The sequence below is a fragment of the Oncorhynchus kisutch genome, linkage group LG26 (assembly GCF_002021735.2).
Source record: "Oncorhynchus kisutch isolate 150728-3 linkage group LG26, Okis_V2, whole genome shotgun sequence".
In the NCBI taxonomy this organism is placed as follows: Eukaryota; Metazoa; Chordata; class Actinopteri; order Salmoniformes; family Salmonidae; genus Oncorhynchus; species Oncorhynchus kisutch.
Window position 1 is genome coordinate 11231470 of NC_034199.2, and position 22978 is coordinate 11254447.

Sequence of the window (22978 nt, forward strand, 5' to 3'; positions counted from 1 at the left end):
ATGCAATATCTGTACTGTGAAACGCCTAAGACAGCGCTTCAGGGAGACAGGACGGACAGTTGATGGTCCTCGCAGTGGCAGACCACGTGTAACAACACCTGTACAGGATCGGTACATCCGAACATCACACCTGTGGGACAGGTGGCAACAACAGCCCGAGTTACACCAGGAACGCACAATCCCTCCATCAGTGCTCAGACTGTCCGCAATAAGCTGAGAGAGGATGAATGAGGGCTTGTAGGCCTGCAGTAAGGCAACTACGTTGCCTATGGGCACAAACCCACCATCGCTGGACCAGACAGGACTGACAAAAAGTGCTCTACACTGACGAGTAGCAGTTTTGTCTCACCAGGGGTGATGGTCGGATTCGTGTTTATCGTCGAAGGAATGAGCGTTATACCAAGGCCTGTACTCTGGAGCCATGGCCAGCGAAGAGCCCGGATCTCAATCCCATTGAGCATGTCCCATTGGGCGATGTCATTTACAAAATAGCCTCCAATACCCTACTCAACAAATTGGATGCAGTCTATCACAGTGCAATCCGTTTTATCACCAAAGCCCCATATACTACCCACCATTGCGACCTGTACGCTCTCGTTGGCTGGCCCTCGCTTCATACTCGTCGCCAAACCCACTGGCTCCATGTCATCTACAAGACCCTGCTAGGTAAAGTCCCCCCTTATCTCAGCTCGCTGGTCACCATAGCATCTCCCACCTGTAGCACACGCTCCAGCAGGTATATCTCTCTAGTCACCCCCAAAACCAATTCTTTCTTTGGCCGCCTCTCCTTCCAGTTCTCTGCTGCCAATGACTGGAACGAACTACAAAAATCTCTGAAACTGGAAACACTTATCTCCCTCACTAGCTTTAAGCACCAACTGTCAGAGCAGCTCACAGATTACTGCACCTGTACATAGCCCACCTATAATTTAGCCCAAACAACTACCTCTTTCCCAACTGTATTTAATTTTAATTTATTTATTTATTTTGCTCCTTTGCACCCCATTATTTTTTATTTCTACTTTGCACATTCTTCCATTGCAAAACTACCATTCCAGTATTTTACTTGCTATATTGTATTTACTTTGCCATCATGGCCTTTTTTGCCTTTACCTCCCTTCTCACCTCACATTGTATATAGACTTGTTTATACTGCATTATTGACTGTATGTTTGTTTTTACTCCATGTGTAACTCTGTGTCGTTTTATCTGTCGAACTGCTTTGCTTTATCTTGGCCAGGTCGCAATTGTAAATGAGAACTTGTTCTCAACTTGCCTACCTGGTTAAATAAAGGTAAAATAAAAATAAATAAATGTCTGGGACCTGTTGGATTGGAGGGTGAGGGCTTGGGCCATTCTCCACAGAAATGTCCGGGAACTTGCAGGTGCCTTGGTGGAAGAGTGGGTAACATCTCACAGTGAGAACTGGCAAATCTGGTGCAGTCCATGAGGAGATTGGGGCGGCAGGGTAGCCTAGTGGTTAGAGCATTAGACTAGTAACCGCAAGGTTGCAAGTTCAAACCCCCGACCTGACAAGGTACAAATCTGTCGTTCTGCCCCCGAACAGGCAGTTAAACCCACTGTTCCTAGGCCGTCATTGAAAATAAGAATTTGTTATTAACTGACTTGCCTAGTTAAATAAAGGTTAATGCGGCCAGTGGCCACACCAAAAGAAAGATGCCCAGGGTCCCTGTTCATCTGCGTGAACGTGGCTTAGGCATACTACAAGGAGGCACAAGGACTGCACTGTTACTTTTGATTTTGACCCCGTCTTTGTTCTGGGACACATTATTCCATTTCTGTTAGTCTGTGGAACTTGTTCAGTTTTTCTCAGTTGTTGAATCTTGTTATGTTCATACACATATTTACACATGTTAAGTTTGCTGAAAATACACGCAGTTGACAGTGAGAGGACATTTCTTTTTTTGCTGAGTTTACAATAAACTACACATTTATATACACGGTATTATACACAACAATATGAAAAATATACCAAACCATAAAAAAACAGACATTCTTCAGTAGCAGTCCCCTAACCACAATGAAATGCTTTAGAGGCACCAATTATTCGAATTTTAAAGTGTATTGTAGATCATTCCACACATAAAAGGTGCAATGAAATTAAAAGGCTGATTTTCTTAACTCTAAACACCAAAGAGATCTCCAGAGTTTACCAACCCTGGGAATAGGTATGATAACTTGTCAACTTTTATAATTGGTTTGATTAGACAGCTCTTCAAGCGTTTTGTCAAAATACATTCTAACTCACCAAATATGGAGTTTCCCTGAGCAACTACTATAATTTACTGCTGTCACCTAGGGCTGTTGCGGTGACTATTACCGCCACACCTGTGGTCACAAGTCATGAAGGCAGTCAAATTCCATGTGACCGTTTAGTCACGGTAATTAGACATCTCCAAGCTGATACTGCCGATGGTCATTAGCAACTTTCATTTTTATTTCGCCTTTATTTAACCAGGTAGGCAAGTTGAGAACAAGTTCTCATTTACAATTGTGACCTGGCCAAGATAAAGCAAAGCAGTTCGACACATACAATGACAGAGTTACACATGGTGTAAAACAAACATACAGTCAATAATAGAGTAGAAACAAGTCTATATACGATGTGAGCAAATGAGGCAAGATAAGGGAGGTAAAGGCAAAAAAAAGGCCATGGTGGCAAAGTAAATACAATATAGCAAGTAAAACACTGGAATGGTAGATTTGCAGTGGAAGAAATGTGCAAAGTAGAAATAAAAATAATGGGGTGCAAAGGAGCAAAATAAATTAAATACAGTAGGGAAAGCTAAATTATAGGTGGGCTATGTACAGGTGCAGTAATCTGTGAGCTGCTCTGACAGCTGGTGCTTAAAGCTAGTGAGGGAGATAAGTGTTTCCAGTTTCAGAGATTTTTGTAGTTCGTTCCAGTCATTGGCAGCAAAGAACTGGAAGGAGAGGCAGCCAAAGAAAGAATTGGTTTTGGGGGTGACCAGTGAGATATACCTGCTGGAGCGCATGCTACAGGTGGGTGATGCTATGGTGACCAGCGAGCTGAGATAAGGGGGGACTTTACCTAGCAGGGTCTTGTAGAGATGTGAGTGGCAGTAATTCAGTTTATTGGAGGTGCTGAGGTGAATTTGGCACATGCACACTTGGTCAGAAACAATACATAGATTCTTTCCAGACAAATTGTCTCTCTCGATTGCTCGTAAAATGTTATTTTGACCTTTTTTGGAAGTACATACCAGGTGTGACGTCAGTAAATGACGATAGTTGCTCACGGAAACTCCATATTTGGTGAGTAACGAACGCATTTTGACATAACACTCGCAGAGCTGTCTACAACTTAAAAAGGCCAAATATAGATTGGTGTTGCTTTCCAAGACGACATTGAATGTTCGACTTTTAAAAAATCAGCTTGAAAATCTATGACAAAACTTGAAAATGGCTGTCTAACAATGATCAACAACAAACCTGACAGAGCTTGAAGAGTTTTAAAAATAAAAATTGGCAAATAGTGTGCAAAGCTTCGAGACTTACCCCAGAAGACTCGAATTGCTTCCAAATGTGATTTTAACATTGAATTGGGGGTTGAATACTTATCTACTCAAGATACATTAGTGTCATTATAAAAAATATTCACATTATAATTTCTCTTCCATTTTGACAGAGTATTTTGTGCAGATTTAAATACATTTCAATCCCACTTTGTAATACAACAAAATGTGGAAAAAGTCAAGGGGGTTGAATAATTTCTAATGCTGAGCGATTAGTGCTTTTTGAGATCTGTTTGGTTTCCGTTTGATTATGAAAAATACCTTGGCATTGTTGAATACTCGTTTTTGATTGGCTTGAAGGGCATTCTAGAGGGTGCATTATTTCCCTATATAAAACGTACGGTATATTAGCACGGTAGAATTCAATGTCAGAAGTTTTACATTGTAAACAAACTTTTAATCCGCCTGTCTGCATATTTCAAGACATATCATATGAGGGTGTAGTGAGATACCCAATGTGCAGGACGAGTCTCTTATCACTCATCTTGAATAAAATATATACTACAAAGTTGGAACTTAATCAATCCACCATCATTAACACAATGAAAAAAATCTAATGATTTATTATTGAAATAGAAGGCAGTAGGGATGGGGGTGTGAGCATGCAGGTCTGGGTAGATAAGATGTAGTCGTCGTTTGTGTGCGTCTAAGTTATTGTTCGTATATGGTGTAAAAAAAAACATATATACACACAGAACAAAATTATAAATACAACATAACAATTTCAAAGACTGTACTGAGTTACAGTTCAAATAAGGAAATCAGTCAATTGAAATAAATATAGTAGGCTCTAATCTACAGATCTCACCTTAAAGTTTTTTTTACAGAGCTACACGATTCACATAGATTACCTATTTTGATATCAAAACGGTAAATATCGCCGAAAAGTGTACCTGTACAGTTCTATGAGGGAAAATGTTTTGCCTAATTAAGTTAGAAGGGTAGAATTCTTATGGAGATGGGATGTACATGTTCAAGTTGTGTTGAATATTTAAATCCCTCTATATTGGTAGCCTGTGTCTGTTTTCGTAAGCGTTCCTATGCTTTGCCACGTTAGCTAATGGTGTCACTCCTGACAACCTGAGGGCTCTATTTTAAAAAGTGCAAAGCACAACAGTGAGGCAGTGGAGGAGGCAGGCGAGTGAGTGAGTTTACCGGTCCTGTTGGCTGCATCGCCGCAGCAGACATGTGAGGGGGCATCATCATCCCGGGCATCATAGGTGGCATCATGCCTGGTATCTAATAAAAGAGCATCATGAAATATTCATTGGACCCGTTAATTTCACCCCCCGCCTGGCGCACTGGGTGCACGCTGGGTATTAATACACAGTGAGAGCAGACATGGCAGGGTGAGAGCGACGAACTGAGTCTTATACAGTGCGAACGGAGCCACAGCTTGTGATCTGTGAAGCTCCAATCTTCAGTTCCTCGCCGCCACCTGAGCCCCGTTTCTCAGGCAGGCAGCTGGATCATACACATCTCGGATCACACCTTTTTCATTTGGATAATGAGATCACACACTCCCCTCCGTATGCATTTGGACAGTGAAGCTAACATTTGGAATTTGGCTCTATACTCCAGCATTTTGGATTTGATATCAAATGTTTCATATGAGGCAACAGTACAGAATGTCACCTTTTATTTAAGGCATACCAGGGCTCCGGACTTTAGCCTAATAGGAAGTGAATGGTGAATAATGTAGTCATTTATTATGAACTTTTAGTAAAAACAAAATGTTTGTGAACACTACTACATCAATGTCGATGCTACCATGATTATGGACAATAATGAATGAATCGTGAATGATGATGAGTGAGAAAGTTAAAGAAGCAAAGGTCATACCCCCCCAAAAAATGCTTCCCTCCCCCATTATTGGTAATGGTGAGATGTTCGCATGTTGTTGTAGCCTCCAACTTTTTCAATCATCATTATTTATGATTTTTAACTTGTTATTTCTGTTAAAGGCCCAGTGCAGTCAAAAATGTGATTGTCCTGTGTTATATACAGTGGGGCAAAAAAGTATTTAGTCAGCCACCAATTGTGCAAGTTCTCCCACTTAAAAAGATGAGGCCTGTAATTTTCATCATAGGTACACTTCAACTATGACAGACAAAATGAGAAAAAAAATCCAGAAAATTACATTGTAGGATTTTTTATGAATTTATTTGCAAATTATGGTGGAAAATAAGTATTTGGTCAATAACAAAAGTTTCTCAATACTTTGTTATATACCCTTTATTGGAAATGACAGAAGTCAAATGCTTTCTGTAAGGTTTTCACACACTGTTGCTGGTATTTTGGCCCATTCCTCCATGCAGATCTCCTCTAGAGCAGTGATGTTTTGGGGCTGTTGCTGGGCAACACGGACTTTCAACTCCCTCCAAAGATTTTCTATGTGGTTGAGATCTGGAGAATGGCTAAGCCACTCCAGGAACTTGAAATGCTTCTTACGAAGCCACTCCTTCGTTGCCAGGGCGGTGTGTTTGGGATCATTGTCATGCTGAAAGACCCAGCCACGTTTCATCTTCAATGCCCTTGCTGATGGAAGGAGGTTTTCACTCAAAATCTCACGATACATGGCCCCATTCATTCTTTCCTTTACACAGATCAGTCGTCCTGGTCCCTTTGCAGAAAAACAGCCCCAAAGCATGATGTTTCCACCCCCATGCTTCACAGTAGGTATGGTGTTATTTGGATGCAACTCAGCATTCTTTGTCCTCCAAACACAACAAGTAGAGTTTTTACCAAAAAGTTATATTTTGGTTTCATCTGACCATATTTCATTCTCCCAATCTTCTTCTGGATCATCCAAATGCTCTCTAGCAAACTTCAGACGGGCCTGGACATGTACTGGCTTAAGCAGGGGGACACGTCTGGCACTGCAGGATTTGAGTCCCTGGCAGCGTAGTGTGTTACTGATGGTAGGCTTTGTCACTTTGGTCCCAGCTCTCTGCAGGTCATTCACTAGGTCCCCCGTGTGTGGTTCTGTGATTTTTTGCTCGCCGTTCTTGTGATCATTTTGACCCCACGGGGTGAGATCTTGCGTGGAGCCCCAGATCGAGGGAGATTATCAGTGGTCTTGTATGTCTTCCATTTCCTAATAATTGCTCCCACAGTTGATTTCTTCAAACCAAGCTGCTTGCCTATTGAAGATTCAGTCTTCCTAGCCTGGTGCAGGTCTACAATATTGTTTCTGGTGTTCTTTGACAGCTCTTTGGTCTTGGCCATAGTGGAGTTTGGAGTGTGACTGTTTGAGGTTGTGGACAGGTGTCTTTTATACTGATAACAAGTTCAAACAAGTGCCATTAATACAGGTAATGAGTGGAGGACAGAGGAGCCTCTTAAAGAAGAAGTTACAGGTCTGTGAGAGCCAGAAATCTTGCTTGTTTGTAGGTGACCAAATACTTATTTTTAATTTGCAAATAAATTAATAAAAAATCCTACAATGTGATTTTCTGGATTTTTTTCTCATTTTGTCTGTCATAGTTGAAGTGTACCAATGATAAATACAGGCCTCATCTTTTTAAGTGGGAGAACTTGCACAATTGGTGGCTGACTAAATACTTTTTTGCCCCACTGTATGCATGCATGCATGCATGCATGTATGTATATATACATACACACAATAAGGTAGGAATAATATGGTGAAATTGTGAAAATTATGATAATGCTCTTTTAGTGTAAAAGCTTTTTGAAAAGGATGCCTGAAATTTCAACCTGCCTGGTGACGACATCAGGCAGTAAATTAGTTAATAGACCAATAAGAGTGTTCCCAAACTCTGTTCCATTATCATACTTTTCACAGTATAATTCCAACCTTAGTGTGGAAGTATATATAAAGAATCACATTTTTTTACTGAACTGGGCCTTTAAATCCAAAATGCTGGAGTATAAAGCCACATTTTACATCACTATCCAGATATATAAAGAGGGGAGTGTTAGTTTATATTGGCAGCAAATAGTACAAACCCAAGTGATGAGAATATTTTTGTGCCAACTCTTGGGAAAAGGTAGTGGTACTTAAAAACCATTGCAACACACTCCAAAGAGTCAACCAAAGCTAAGCTTCTAGTTCAACTCCAACATTGTACTTCCTGGGTCCCCGGCAAAATTCAATAGGCCTATATTCAATTAAAATCTAATCACTACACGAGGCTACGCATTGGTGGTCTAGGTTGTTGAGAGCTAAACTGGAAAATTCCAACAAATTACAAACGATTGATCTTTAAAGGTGTGGCCCACGTTCTGTGACGACAAGTGATAATGACAACTTAAAGCTTGATAGTCGGCTCACCTGTCCCATCGGTGGCATCATGCCAGGAGGCATCATGCCAGGCGGCATGGGAGCCATGTTGGGAGGCCTCTGTCCCATGGGTGGAATTCCCATTGGTGGGTAATGAGGCGGCATTCCCGGTGGTCCCATCTAGACAGGTGAAAATATAGGAGACACATGCTGTGAGATTAAACACACTCAATGAGACCCCATTTTGAGATGCCATTGGGAACACATAGAAGATACAGGTGTTTTCCAACACCAACTTACAAAAGGCGGTGGCATGCCTGAGGTTGGGACCCCAGCAAAAGGAGGTGCTTGGCTCTGGCCATTATTACCATCTGAAGACTGGACATGAATGAACAAGAGACCCCATTTATACAGTTACAGCTTGTACGTTAATATGGCTCACATATGTCCTGTACTAGGCCTAGTCCAAACGGAAAACGTTTTGCAACTTAAACGAGTTTGTATTAGACAAATTCAGGTATGTCCATCCCTGTTCCCTGTCTTGCTTCCGTTTGGTTCCTAGAGTAAACGGTTAGGCGGTTTTCTTTGCAAAACGGTTTGCAACGGAATCCGACTGATGAATACATGCGTAACTTCCCGTGGGCTGTTCAGTTTTTTTGCAACCAAATTTTGCTAATAACAGGCAGGCTAGCTAGATAATACAGTTACCGCCAATGCTAGCATGAACTATTCATTACATTGACTTAGCTAACGTTAGCTGCTATTCTCGCGGAGTGTCAACGCCAACATATTGCTAGCTAGTTGGATAACGTGATGCGTTCACACACGTAACTCCTCCACAAATAACATTACCCCTTTAACGCTTGTCTAACTTTTGCTAGGTACTGAAAAAGGATTCCCTACAGCAGTACGCTAACGTTAGCGAAGTAGCTGCAAACTAGCTGAGTAACGTTAACTGTTGAATTAGCTAGCTACGCGCTAACTAGCTAGCGACAGTTGACGAAACACACCAAGCAAATTAAATATAGCTATGTTGGTTATCCCCTTTCATATATTGATCGTTTATGCCAAACACCTCATACAGTATGATACTTAAATTAGCTAGTAATTAAAAATATGGACATATTATCAATAAACTGTACTCACCATGTTGACTTCACGGTGAGCGTCCAGACCTGGCCACTCCACAATAACGTGCAATCTGATTGGTTAGTTTGCCTCTGAATGAAAGGGCAAAGGTGAACCAAATTTTCTCAATACAATCTACGCACAGATTGTAACTTGTAATTCTGTCGGGTAGACAACTGATTTTTCGGGAACTCATGGATTCTTTAGACTGAAATATCCTATCTTTGTTCGACTGAATGTTTTCTTCATAATAATCACATCTGAAATATATATTTTTTATAAACTAAAGTATCAGCTATCACATCATGTAAGCATCAAGACTTTACCGGTTTTAGGTGATGGATTTTTTTCTTAGATGGTCAAGGACATCAACCACCCGAGCAACGGCCTGTTCCACCCCCTACCATCCACAAGGCTAGGTCAGTACAGCTGCATCAAAGCTGGGACCATGAGACTGAAAAACAGCTTCCATCTCAGGGTCATCAGACTGTTAAATAGCCATCACTAGCTGGCTACCACCCTGTTACTCAACCTTGCACCTAAGAGCCTGCTGCCCTAAATACAGTGCATTCGTAAAGTTATCAGACCCCTTGACTTTTTCCTCATTTTGTTACGTTACAGCCTTATTCTAAAATTCCTAATCAATCTACAAACAATTCCCCACAATGACAAAGCCAAAACATTTTTTTTTTTAATTTTTGCTAATAAAAAAATAAAAAAAACTTATTTACATAAGTATTCAGACCCTTTGCTATGAGACTCGAAATTGAGCCCCCAAAAAGATAGAACGTCTATCAGATCTTTCAGCACAGAGTTGACATTAGAGACATTTTTCATATTTATTCAAGTGGTATACTACGTAGCAATTTTGATTTTCATCAGTTGCTATATGACTCTAAAACCTAATTAAAATGAACATATTTGAACAAAAATTCATATTTGATGATAATCTATAAATAAAATAAAATGTATTTGTCACATGCTTCGTAAACAAGAGGTTTCAACTAACAAGCAAATGCTTACTTATGGCCCCTTTCCCAACAATGCAAAGAGGAAGAAAATAGAGAAATAATTTTTTAAGTAAAACACGTAATAATACAGACACAATGAGTAACGATAACTTGACTATATACACGGGGTACGAGGTAATTGAGGGAGACATGTACAGTACATATAACTAGGAATTAAGTGACAAATAATAAACAGTAGCAGCAGCATATGTAATGAGTCAAAAAAGTAATGAACCTTCACACAAAGCTGCTAGCCATCAAGCTAATGAAGTTGGTACCAGGTGAGTTTTGCAATGGAGCCCTCTTTGTCTGGAGAAATAAATTAATGGTTCCAGCGCTGTAGGAGCTGTATCAACTACGCTTTCTTTTGGGACAAACCGGATCACTCAGAGTTCCAATGCACCAATTGTTTGCTGCCCGAGGATTATAGGCTTGAGGTTGCTTCCTTGATCATGCAGGTCACCAGCCTACATAAGAAACTGGGGAAAACTCAGAGTGGAATGTTTACAATTTCTTTGCCAGTGGCTGGACTGCGTTCGCGCTTGTTGGATGCATCTCCGCCTTGTCGTTTTTTGTTATCTGACTGGCTGGTGTTGCCTGGAGCTCCCACATCTGATAGCGGAGTCGAAGGAGCACAGCAAGATGAGCATGGCAATCAATGATAGTCGCATAAGCCTCCTCCAACGTCATTTTAGAGAATTTGCCAGAATGTCCCAACGGCCTCACAACCGTAGACCCTATGTAACCATGCCATCCCAGGACCTCCACATCTGGCTTCTTCACCTGGGGGATCATCTGAGACCAGCCACACGGACAGCTGATGAAACTGTGGGTTTCCACAACCTGATATTTTTGCACAAACTGTCAGAAACGTCTCAGGAAAGCTTATCTGTGGGTTCGTCGTCCTCACCAGGGTCTTGACCTGACTGTAGTTTGGTGTCGTAACCGACTTCAATCGACAAATGCTCACCTTTGATTGTCACTGGCACACTGGAGAAGTGTGCTCTTCGTGGATGAATCCCAGGTTCAAATGTACCGGGCAGATAGCAGACAGCGTGTATGTCGTCGTGTGGGAGGTTTGCTGATGTCAACGTTGTGAACAGAGAGCCCCATGGTGGCGGTGGGGTTATGGTATGGGCAGCTGTAAGCTATGAACAACGATCACAATTGCATTTTATTGATGGCAATTTGAATGCACAGAGATGCCATGATGAGATCCTGAGGCTCATTCTCGTGCCATTCATACGCCGCCATCACCTCATGTTTCAGCATGATAATGCACAACCCTATGTCGCAAGGATCTGTATACAATACCTGGAATCTGAAAATGTCCCAGTTCTTCCATGGCCTGCATGAATGTTAAGGAGATGTGTCGTGCTGCATGAGACAAAAAGTGGTCACACCATATACTGACGGCCCTACCTTTTTTTTTAAGGTATCCGTGACCAATAGATGCATATCTGCATTCCCAGTCATGTGAAATCCATAGATTAGGACCAAATTTATTTATTTCAATTGACAGATTTCCTTATATGAACTGTAACTCTTTGAAATTGTTGCATGTTGCGTTTATATTTTTATGCAGTGTATAAAACTGTGGTGCGAAAACAATAGCCACGGCTGACCGAAATCCTTCTGCTGCTCACATCAGCATACTTGGTAACTGGAAAGCACCCTTACTTATTGATCCACCCCGATCTCAATGAGTGGAGGCCAAATGCCAATATTGGAATTTTGAACGATTGTCTTCTGCTTCTCGCTTTGATCTCAGGTGAATGAAGACACCACCCTGGAACTGTTTGAACAGGAACCTTCTCCATTTTTCGAACTGGAAAGAACATTTGGGAATCCAACCAGAGATTGAGCTACTATGGAATTCCACGTAAAAACATTCAATGCAGCCTTTTCTCAATCCTTTAATCCCTATTGGTGTGAGCGTGTACAACTGTGTGTACCTCAATACTGCTTAGGCTATCTCTCTCTTAAATTCCTCGCTTTCTTGTTTAGAATCATTGTTGCTTGTCCTATAATTGCTTGTCCTATTCTTGTGAGTTAAAAGAAACCATCCTCTCCTAAGTACTTCATTGCTCATAATTTTCCCATAATCTGTCACTGATTCATTTATCCTGTACTGTAGTATTAACTTGTTTTATAATAAATCTTCTTTGTGTTATAAAATCGTCTCTGAGATTTTGAATCCGACTTGTCATTGAAAGAAGTCTACAGAACCTTCAGATTATAATTGTGACACGTACTGTTTATCCTTACTTGCTAATAAAGTTCCCAATCAACTTAAATGACATGTGGTACCACTGTAGAATATAGATGCATCCATATTTTATAGTCCATAATTAATTACCCAATGAATTAGACATTATCATAAGGTTAGGCCACTCTGCTACACTGTTTAAAAGTTTTGCTCACATCGGCCACACAGAGCGAGCGCACACAGTCATCCAGAACAACAGGGGCTTTCATGAAGGACTCTTGAGTTGTTTTCCTCGAAGTGAACATAAAAGGCATACAGCTCATTTGTGAGTTCTGCGTCACTGGGCGGCTCATCGCTGGGTTTCCCTTTGTAATCCGTTATCGTCTGCAAACCCTGTCATATACGGCGAGTGTCAGAGCCGGTGTAATAGGATTCCATCTTCCACCTATATTGTCCTTTTGCATGTTTGATGTCTCGTTGGAGGTCATAGCGGGCTTTGTTGTATGCGTCCATGTCCGTGTCCCTTTCTTTGTAGGCGGTAGCTCTAGCCTTTAGCCCAGCATGGATATTGTCTGTATTCCATGGTTTTTGGTTTGGATACGTTCCTATAGTCATTGTAGGGATGACGTTGTTTATGCACTTATTGATGAAGCCCGTGACTGATGTGGTAAACTCCTCAATGCTATCGGAATCCCAGTCTGTACTAGCAAAACAGTCTTGTTGCCTCGTGTCTGCTTCATCTGAACACTTCTGTATTGAGCGTTTGAAATTTTGTTTGTAAACAGGAAGCAGGAAAATAGTCATGGTCTGATTTGCCGAAGGGAGCGCGAGGGAGGGTCTTGTGGATAGAATAAAAGTTTATGTGGATAGAATAAAAGGGCTCTAGAGTTTTAACACACCTAGTGGTGCAGGAAATGTTTTGGTAGAAGTGAGGTAGAAAGATTTCCTTCACACTGGAAGCAGTGCACCAGTTGTTGTTTATGAAAATGCTTACCCCTCCCCTTTGGACTTGCCCAAGGCTGCCTTTGTCCAATTGTGCCACTGCATGGAGAAACCATTGATTTCTATATTCTTAGATTGAGCTAGCCAGGTTTCTGCAAGGCATATAATATTGCAGTTTTTTAAGTCTCTCTGATTGGAGACTCTTGAATGAAGATCATCTATCTTATTCTCAAGTGACTGGACATTTGCTAATAAAATGGAGGGGAGTGCCGGTCAATTTTATCGATGTCTGAGTCTCACAAGGATGCCAGCCTGTCTACCGCATCTACGCCTGCAGTGTTTTGGTAGCCCATGAAACAAAGTTAAAGCGAAATAGGGAACAGCTGAGTCAGTTGAAGTCGGTTTTGAAGTCGAAATCGAGGTTAGTAACTATTGATCTGATGTCCAGTAGTTGGTCATATGTAATAATAGTATAAACTTTCTGCACAACAAAGGTAAAAAATAAACACAAAAAAGTCACTAAATAGCAACGTTGGGTTGGAAATTGTAAAATGTCGGCCTTCTCCATTGGTGCGATCTTTGTTCAACGTTTGCTACATTGCGTGACAGTTTGTACTGAACGACACGTTTCCCCAAAACAATGCGCAATGTTATTCAACATCCTTTGACTTACATTTTCTCCATAGACGATATACACTGCTCCAAAAAATAAAGGGAACACTAAAATAACACATCCTAGATCTGAATGAATGAAATATTCTTATTAAATACTTTTTTCTTTACATAGTTGAATGTGCTGACAACAAAATCACACAAAAATGATCAATGGAAATCAAATTTAAAGTGGAAAACCACACTACAGGCTGATCCTTTTTTGATGTAATGTCCTTAAAACAAGTCAAAATGAGGCTCAGTAGTGTGTGTGGCCTCCATGTGCCTGTATGACCTTCCTACAACGCCTGGGCATGCTCCTGATGAGGTGGTGGATGGTCTCCTGAGGGATCTCCTCCCAGACCTGGACTAAAGCATCCGCCAACTCCTGGACAGTCCTGGACAGTCAGTCTGTTGGTGGATGGAGCGAGACATGATGTCCCAGATGTGCTCAATTCGATTCAGGTCTGGGGAACGGGCGGGCCAGTCCATAGCATCAATGCCTTCCCCTTGCAGGAACTGCTGACACACTCCAGCCACATGAGGTCTAGCATTGTCTTGCATTAGGAGGAACCCGGGGCCAACCGCACCAGCATATGGTCTCACAAGGGGACTGAGGATCTCATCTCGGTACCTAATGGCAGTCAGGCTACCTCTGGTGAGCACATGGAGGCCTGTGCGGCACCCCACACCATGACTGACCCACCCCGGTCATGCTGGAGGATGTTGCAGGCAGCAGAACGTTCTCCACGGCGTCTCCAGACTGTCACGTCTGTCACATGTGCTCAGTGTGAACCTGCGTCTGCGAATTTGCCAATCTTGGTGTTCTCTGGCAAATGCCAAACGTCCTGCACAGTGTTGGGCTGTAAGCACAACCCCCACCTGTGGACGTCGGGCCCTCATACCACCCTCATGGAGTCTGTTTCTGACCGTTTGAGCAGACACATGCACATTTGTGGCCTGCTGGAGGTCATTTTGCAGGCCTCTGGCAGTGCTCCTCCTTACACAAAGGCGGAGGTAGCGGTCCTGCTGCTGGGTTGTTGCCCTCCTACGGCCTCCTCCACATCTCCTGATGTACTGGCCTGTCTCCTGGTAGCGCCTCCATGCTCTGGACACTACGCTGACAGACACAGCAAACCTTCTTGCCACAGCTTGCATTGATGTGCCATCCTGGATGAGCTGCACTACCTGAGCCACTTGTGTGGGTTGTAGACTCATGCTACCACTAGAGTGAAAGCACCGCCAGCATTCAAAATTGACCAAAACATCAGCCAGGAAGCATAGGAACTGAGAAGTGGTCTGTTGTCACAAACTGCAGAACCACTCCTTTATTGGGGGTGTCTTGCTAATTGCCTATAATTTCCACCTGTTGTCTATTCCATTTGCACAACAGCATGTGAAATGTATTGTCAATCAGTGTTGCTTCCTAAGGGGACAGTCTGATTTCGCAGAAGTGTGATTGACTTGAAGTTACATTGTATTGTTTAAGTGTTCCCTTTATTTTTTTGAGCAGTGTACTTTATATGCACAGAGTTTCGCAACCCAGAGACACAACATTGTGATACTGTTCCTGGAGAGCTACGGTCCTGTAGGTTTTCGCTCCAACCCTGATTCTAATAATTAGCTGGTTGATTAGCTGAATCAGATTAGTTACAACTGGGGTTGGATTGAAAACCTACAGGAGGGTAGCTCTCCAGGAACAGGGTTGGAGAGCCCTGCTGTACATGTTACGGCCCTGCTACACTATAGCCATTGGTCGTCCGGCGTTGCCATCAACCATTGAGGAAATGCTTCCTTTGAAATCAATGAAAGCTGCTATACTGCCCATGTTGCGCTCGTGTTGTGTCACGTCCATTGGAAATGTGAAGGAATCACCATGGTGCAATGCTCGATGGCTGACGCACGCGTTCATTATATCTTGTGAATTAAAATAATGAGAAATAAAGTTGATTTCGGTTGCATATGGCCTCAACAACACCACTGGTTATATGGTAATGAAGCTACTATCTAGCAGAAACTTTAGCTAGCTAGTTCACAAGCAACTAAGGAGTACTAGTGAGTACTTCTGAAATACTGGACCACAGCTATTGTACTTACACATAACTGATAAATATGGTACTGTACAATAGGGGACATGAAAGAATAAAGGAAAGCCACACACTCTCGATGCAATCATTTAATAACCTAATATCCAATGTTTAGACAGACAAGCTCCGTGTTGCAGGTAGAACGTCACATTGACGCGACGCTGATGGCAAAGCAACGTGGCGCATATAGTGGAGGTGCCTCTATACAGTGAATTATGGTAGCCGTGATTGTGACCTGTGTTCTGATCGATTGGTCCGTTTTAATTAACCATCTGTTTGCTCTATTTGGTTGCAGGTTCGAATGCACTTCCACCTGGGGTGTGTACATTACGCCGATTCTGTTGCGACAGGTTTTGTAACAACCGTTTACTCCAAACGGAAAATGTTTTGCAATGAAAACTCTGCTAGGTCCTTCCCCGTTTTTTTTTTCATTTGCTCAGTTTGCTTACGGTTTCCGTTGAAAGACATAATGAATACACCACTGTTTCCTTAAATATTCTGGCTCCTTTCCCACTAAACACATTAGTTTTGTCAATTAAATAGCGTTTTATCAACTACCACTGCCCTCAAGAGTTCCTTCTTCACTTCAGTTTGTTTCTCACTTTATGCACCTTGTTTGGAGAGCGAGATAGCGCCAGTGTTCCTATCACTGTCCCACATCAGACCTAGCTATAAAACGCCAATACGTGAATTCTTCCACAGTAACTACTAGAAAGGAAGCAATTTTTCAACTAACCTGCACTTGACGCTATTTTCTTCATTCTCGATTCTATGGAAGAATTCACATATCGCCGTTTTAATGTATAGCTACACCAGACCTAGCCTGTGAAACATTCACTGTTGTCTAATCTTCTATCCTGTCTGTTAATTGTAAGTGTCCTGAATAGCATGTGACTGGTAGTTGTGTTGACAGCCAGCCACTTTAAGTCTTTCAGACTCTTTTGATAATAATATTAACAATAATCCCTATGTAACACTCTCTGAAACTATTTGAGATACTTCTATTTGCTTGAATTGAAGATGGCAGGTGGATGCCCAAGCCCCAAGGCCCCAGACAGACACTGAGAGAAAACATAGGAAAACCCCACAACTAAAACACACTGTGAGTAACTAAAACAACAGTGCACACGAGGACAGGCACAGAAAAGTGTGTGAGTGTCATGAATGTGTGCTTTCCACCAATTAAGACTTCAATGACTCTGCCCAATGTAACCTGCTTACATACACAACCACATTATGTTATTTGGCACATAGCCACCGATATGTTTTCAGTGTGAGAGTTATTCAGCAACGTTTTTTTTTAAATTATGTTTTAGATATCATAACCGTTACCTATGTCTGGAAATAAAGCATGACATTGTGGTTGATGTTCAGACCAGGGGGCCAGGGTTCCGGTCCGGAAGCACACTTTCCACTATGATCACTTTCGGTACTGCAGTTTAGCTGAAGTCGAGCCCAAAGGGACAATTCCCATCGACGGCCCCATAGAGAAGTGAATTTGTAAAATTACTAAACATAAACTTTAGTTATCACTTTATTTAAAACATAAATGTTTTGGTATTTTACCCTATTTTTCTCCCCAATTTCGATCTTGTCTCATCACTACAACTCCCCAACGGGCTCAGGAGGCAAAGGTCGAGTCATGCGACCCCTGAAACATGACCCGCCAAACAGTGCTTCTTAACACCCCCCGCTTAACCCGGAAGCCAGCCGCACCATAGTGTCGGAGGAAACACTGTTCACCTGACGACCAATGTCAGCCTGCAGGTGCCCAGCCCACCACAAGTGGTCGCTAGAGCGCGATGAGCCAAGTAAAGCCCCCCTGGCCAAACCCTCCCCTTACCTGGACGACGCTGAGCCAATTGTGCGCCGCCCTATGGGACTCCCAATCATGGCCGGTTGTGATACAGCCCGGGATCGAACCCAGGTTTGTAGTGACGCCTCTAGAACTGTGATGCAGTGCCTTAAACCGCTGCGCCCCTCGGAAGGCCTAGTTATCACCTTTGTGCAAAAAATAAACTTTCTGCGAGGACAACATCATCACGTGATGACGTTGTCGCTGCTCGCGCTTGCTCCAGTGCGCACTGAGTGCTAGCGCGTAGGCGTTATCGGCTTTGTAAAGCAGATAGCAGCTACCATGAAGCGGCGTATGCGAACGTGAGTGGATTATGATGAAAACAATGGCCGGCCATCTTGGACGCTTTCTCCAGTTCAGATATACCTCAGTGGTTCAGACACATCAGAATTACCTGCAGCAAGACGTGATGATTTGAAGAACATGGAGCAATATTCCTATAATTGGCTTCCATCCTACACCTATAATCCTAGTGTCAGGGCAGAGTTGGTTTCAAAGGGAGTGGGAAATTGTCTAATACAAGGCTATCTATCCCTTTATATGTTGTTGGTCCCAACTCTCTTGCATTTTTTCTGTATGGAATAGTGTGGAAAGTACAGTGAACCATCTATGTCATATTGACATAGGAATTACATTATAAAATGTCTCTTGAGCAATGGCATTATGCACATGCAGATTAACGTAATCAAACCTCCTTTGTAATGGATTGTCGCATAATTAAAATAGCATAATATGGTCATTTAGCAGCTCACGTTTATCAATATATGGTACATGTATATAACAAACTGACCATATTTTTCAGATGCAACTGAAAAATTGCATCTGTGTTTATCCTGTATCCTGAAATGTCGGCAATACACGGGAGAGTTTTTCACACAAAACAAGGTCAAGCAGCTCACCCATGTGCAATTTGTTGTTCAGACAGAAAATTAGTTAAATGACCCGATAAAAGCATGGATTTCTGAGAACAAATAAATATTTTTTCATTTGGTGGGTACCAAGTGCCTTGAAAGGAAATCCATGGCTTTTCAAGTAAAGAAACATACCCGACATACCCTGCACAAACATTCCAAAAGGATGTCAATAATGAGGCTGTGCGTAACAGATGTCTGTGACTAGGACTTAATGAAAATGGTGTTTATGTTCTTGGATGCTAATGGTGTGTAACTAAAGCATACAACAGGATTGTTCTGAAACCAAGTGAGGTAGATGACAATAGACTGATCCATTCAATGACAAGTGACTCTGCAACACTTGATATCCATTAGCTTATCAAGCTCAGAGCAGAGTAGTGGTCCAGGGTCACCATGCAACCATTCTTTTTTAGAGGAGGCACGAAGAACGTGACAATGGAGCTGATTGGAGAATGTATCATTTTTCTAACACCTGAAATGCAATCTAGAGCATAATTAAAGCACAAATATATTGATATTATCATAAGGTGCCAGATTGAATGTAAGTATTTTTCTGAATATCTAACCACGCCTCTTGAGCTGTCTGTATCCTCCTTACTTGTGGTTCTGTTTTTAAAGAAAGTAAATATGCTTCTCTGCATCTCTGCTAAAATCTAGGTAAAATATTGAAAGAAATGTGAGTCTTATTCAGTACATTTAGTAATTGCTTGCTTTTCTAAAGTCTAGCAACCTTGCCAGCAGGCATGCCAGCTAAGATAGTTAGACAAACTACACTATCTTGATTGATAGCCGGAAATGGCTTGGTAGCTAGTTATGAGATTGGGAACCTATCTGGCTTGCTAGCGAAAGCCAACTTCATACAATTGCTAGAGGGCTAGTATTACAGAGAAACAACAAAAATATGTTTGTTTTATTTATTCATCAAGAAGGAATCAATAGGCTACATAGGCTGATCAAATTAATTGAAAAACATACTGGCAGCTAAAATCAAATCAAACGCTGTGTGCAGTGACATCACAAAGGCACGTTCTCCCTCAGATTTGTCCAGTTTAAAATATATATATATTTCTGAATTGAAATGAATGGTGAAACAACACTGGTAGACAGTATACAGGACATGGGAGACTTTGTACTTATTCATTCTGAAATAAAGGGCACATTTGGGAAGAGAACCGTGTAACATTGCTTGGTTTCCAGCATTCAGTTACCTTTAGTTGTCACAAGCCCATAGGGACTTTTAGAGTGTGAGTGCATTGTTGCCACAGGATGCCTCATTGGAGCACATCAATCTGATGCAAGCTTTTGGAGTGGTTTTGTATTTCATTCCATTTCTTGTCATACCCAGGGTACAGTTTGTCATCGGTTAACATCACTTTTTGGAACGTATTTCTTCTTCAGTAATAAACTGGTAATAGATTTGTTTTCTATATGAAACAAAGCTACTTTGCCATGTCCAATTACGTACAAAGCATTGCACAATGTATTCATAAAAGACTCCTTTATTCATGAATGAATTCCAGCACAGTTCATGTGCACCTCACTGCTGAATATGGGATTGATTCACAATACAGTCAGCTGGTCAATGGCTGCCCTTGGCCTTTTTGAATCAATCAGCTTTGAGTTTCCCATGCCCTCTCTGACCTGCCTCGCAGGCACCTCTCTCTCTCTCTCTCTCTCTTTCTCTCTCTCTCTCTCTCTTTCTCTCTCTCTCTCTCTCTCTCTCTCTTTCTCTCTTTCTCTCTCTCTCTCTCTCTCTCTCTCTCTCTCTCTCTCTCTCTCTCTTCTCTCTCTTCTCTCTCTTCTCTCTCTCTCTCTCTCTCTCTCTTTCTCTCTCTCTCTCTCTCTCTCTTTCTCTCTCTCTCTCTCTCTCTCTCTCTCTTTCTCTCTTTCTCTCTCTCTCTCTCTCTCTCTCTCTCTCTCTCTCTCTCTCTCTTCTCTCTCTTCTCTCTCTCTCTCTTCTCTCTCTCTCTTCTCTCTCTCTCTCTTTTTCTTTCATTCATTTATTCTCTTTTGCTTTTATTCATTTATATTCTTTATTTCATTCATTCATATATATATATATCTAACAACTAGCTTAACTTAATGGATTCCAATGTCACATTTGCCATTCGAGAACTTCCACAGCATTCTAATATACACTGTCACCACTGATAAATCCACCATAATTGAGAATTTCAATAAGCATTTTTCTACGGCTGGCCATGCTTTCCACCTGGCTACTCCTACCCCGGACAACAGCACTGCACCCCCAACAGCAACTCGCCCAAGCCTTCCCCATTTCTCCTTCTCCCAAATCCATTCAGCTGATGTTCTGAAAGAGCTGCAAAATCTGGACCCCTACAAATCAGCCGGGCTAGACAATCTGGACCCTTTCTTTCTAAAATTATCTGCCGAAATTGTTGCCACCCCTATTACTAGCCTGTTCAACCTCTCTTTCGTGTCGTCTGAGATTCCCAAAGATTGGAAAGCAGCTGCGGTCATCCCCCTCTTCAAAGGGGGGGACACTCTTGACCCAAACTGCTACAGACCTATATCTATCCTACCGTGCCTTTCTAAGGTCTTCGAAAGCCAAGTCAACAAACAGATTACCGACCATTTCGAATCTCACCATACCTTCTCTGCTATGCAATCTGGTTTCAGAGCTGGTCATGGGTGCACCTCAGCCACGCTCAAGGTCCTAAACGATATCTTAACCGCCATCGATAAGAAACATTACTGTGCAGCCGTATTCATTGATCTGGCCAAGGCTTTCGACTCTGTCAATCACCATATCCTCATCGGCAGACTCGACAGCCTTGGTTTCTCAAATGATTGCCTCGCCTGGTTCACCAACTACTTCTCTGATAGAGTTCAGTGTGTCAAGTCGGAGGGTCTGCTGTCCGGACCTCTGGCAGTCTCTATGGGGGTGCCACAGGGTTCAATTCTTGGACCGACTCTCTTCTCTGTATACATCAATGAGGTCGCTCTTGCTGCTGGTGAGTCCCTGATCCACCTCTACGCAGACGACACCATTCTGTATACTTCCGGCCCTTCTTTGGACACTGTGTTAACAACCCTCCAGGCAAGCTTCAATGCCATACAACTCTCCTTCCGTGGCCTCCAATTGCTCTTAAATACAAGTAAAACTAAATGCATGCTCTTCAACCGATCGCTACCTGCACCTACCCGCCTGTCCAACATCACTACTCTGGACGGCTCTGACTTAGAATACGTGGACAACTACAAATACTTAGGTGTCTGGTTAGACTGTAAACTCTCCTTCCAGACCCATATCAAACATCTCCAATCCAAAGTTAAATCTAGAATTGGCTTCCTATTTCGCAACAAAGCATCCTTCACTCATGCTGCCAAACATACCCTTGTAAAACTGACCATCCTACCAATCCTCGACTTTGGCGATGTCATTTACAAAATAGCCTCCAATACCCTACTCAACAAATTGGATGCAGTCTATCACAGTGCAATCCGTTTTATCACCAAAGCCCCATATACTACCCACCATTGCGACCTGTACGCTCTCGTTGGCTGGCCCTCGCTTCATACTCGTCGCCAAACCCACTGGCTCCATGTCATCTACAAGACCCTGCTAGGTAAAGTCCCCCCTTATCTCAGCTCGCTGGTCACCATAGCATCTCCCACCTGTAGCACACGCTCCAGCAGGTATTTCTCTCTAGTCACCCCCAAGACCAATTCTTTCTTTGGCCGCCTCTCCTTCCAGTTCTCTGCTGCCAATGACTGGAACGAACTACAAAAATCTCTGAAACTGGAAACACTTATCTCCCTCACTAGCTTTAAGCACCAACTGTCAGAGCAGCTCACAGATTACTGCACCTGTACATAGCCCACCTAAAATTTAGCCCAAACAACTACCTCTTTCCCAACTGTATTTAATTTTTATTTATTTATTTATTTTGCTCCTTTGCACCCCATTATTTTTTTATTTCTACTTTGCACATTCTTCCATTGCAAAACTACCATTCCAGTATTTTACTTGCTATATTGTATTTACTTTGCCATCATGGCCTTTTTTTGCCTTTACCTCCCTTCTCACCTCATTTGCTCACATTGTATATAGACTTGTTTATACTGCATTATTGACTGTATGTTTGTTTTTACTCCATGTGTAACTCTGTGTCGTTTTATCTGTCGAACTGCTTTGCTTTATCTTGGCCAGGTCGCAATTGTAAATGAGAACTTGTTCTCAACTTGCCTACCTGGTTAAATAAAGGTAAAATAAATAAAAAAATAAATAAAATCTTTGATGGTGATGTCCAAGTTGGTGTGACTTTGTTCATAGGTCTTGTCAATGACACCAAATGCTTTTTTTTTTACTGTTGATTCTCCCCACAGGACTAAGTAGGACCTCAAAACATGGGAAATCC

At 42.1% G+C, this 22978-nt stretch overlaps 1 protein-coding gene across 6 annotated transcripts in view; it reads right to left on the reverse strand.

The window, feature by feature from the left end:
- The window catches only part of LOC109870700 (pre-mRNA-processing factor 40 homolog A), a 31010-nt gene extending 21974 nt beyond the window's left edge, over window positions 1-9036 (reverse strand). For 2 of the 6 annotated variants that reach the window (XM_031805404.1, XM_020461303.2), the window contains exons 1-4: window positions 8947-9020; window positions 8101-8178; window positions 7852-7980; window positions 4713-4796 (exon numbers count right to left, since the gene is read on the reverse strand). In XM_031805404.1, the coding sequence (XP_031661264.1) occupies window positions 4713-4796; window positions 7852-7980; window positions 8101-8178; window positions 8947-8949 (294 nt within the window). In that variant the 5' untranslated portion in view covers window positions 8950-9020. Of the gene's footprint in view, window positions 1-4712; window positions 4797-7851; window positions 7981-8100; window positions 8179-8946 lie in introns of all 6 variants that reach the window. The other 4 variants (XM_020461302.2, XM_020461304.2, XM_031805406.1 and 1 more) reach the window with 4 other exon arrangements.
- Between the last annotated feature and the right edge of the window lie 13942 nt (window positions 9037-22978).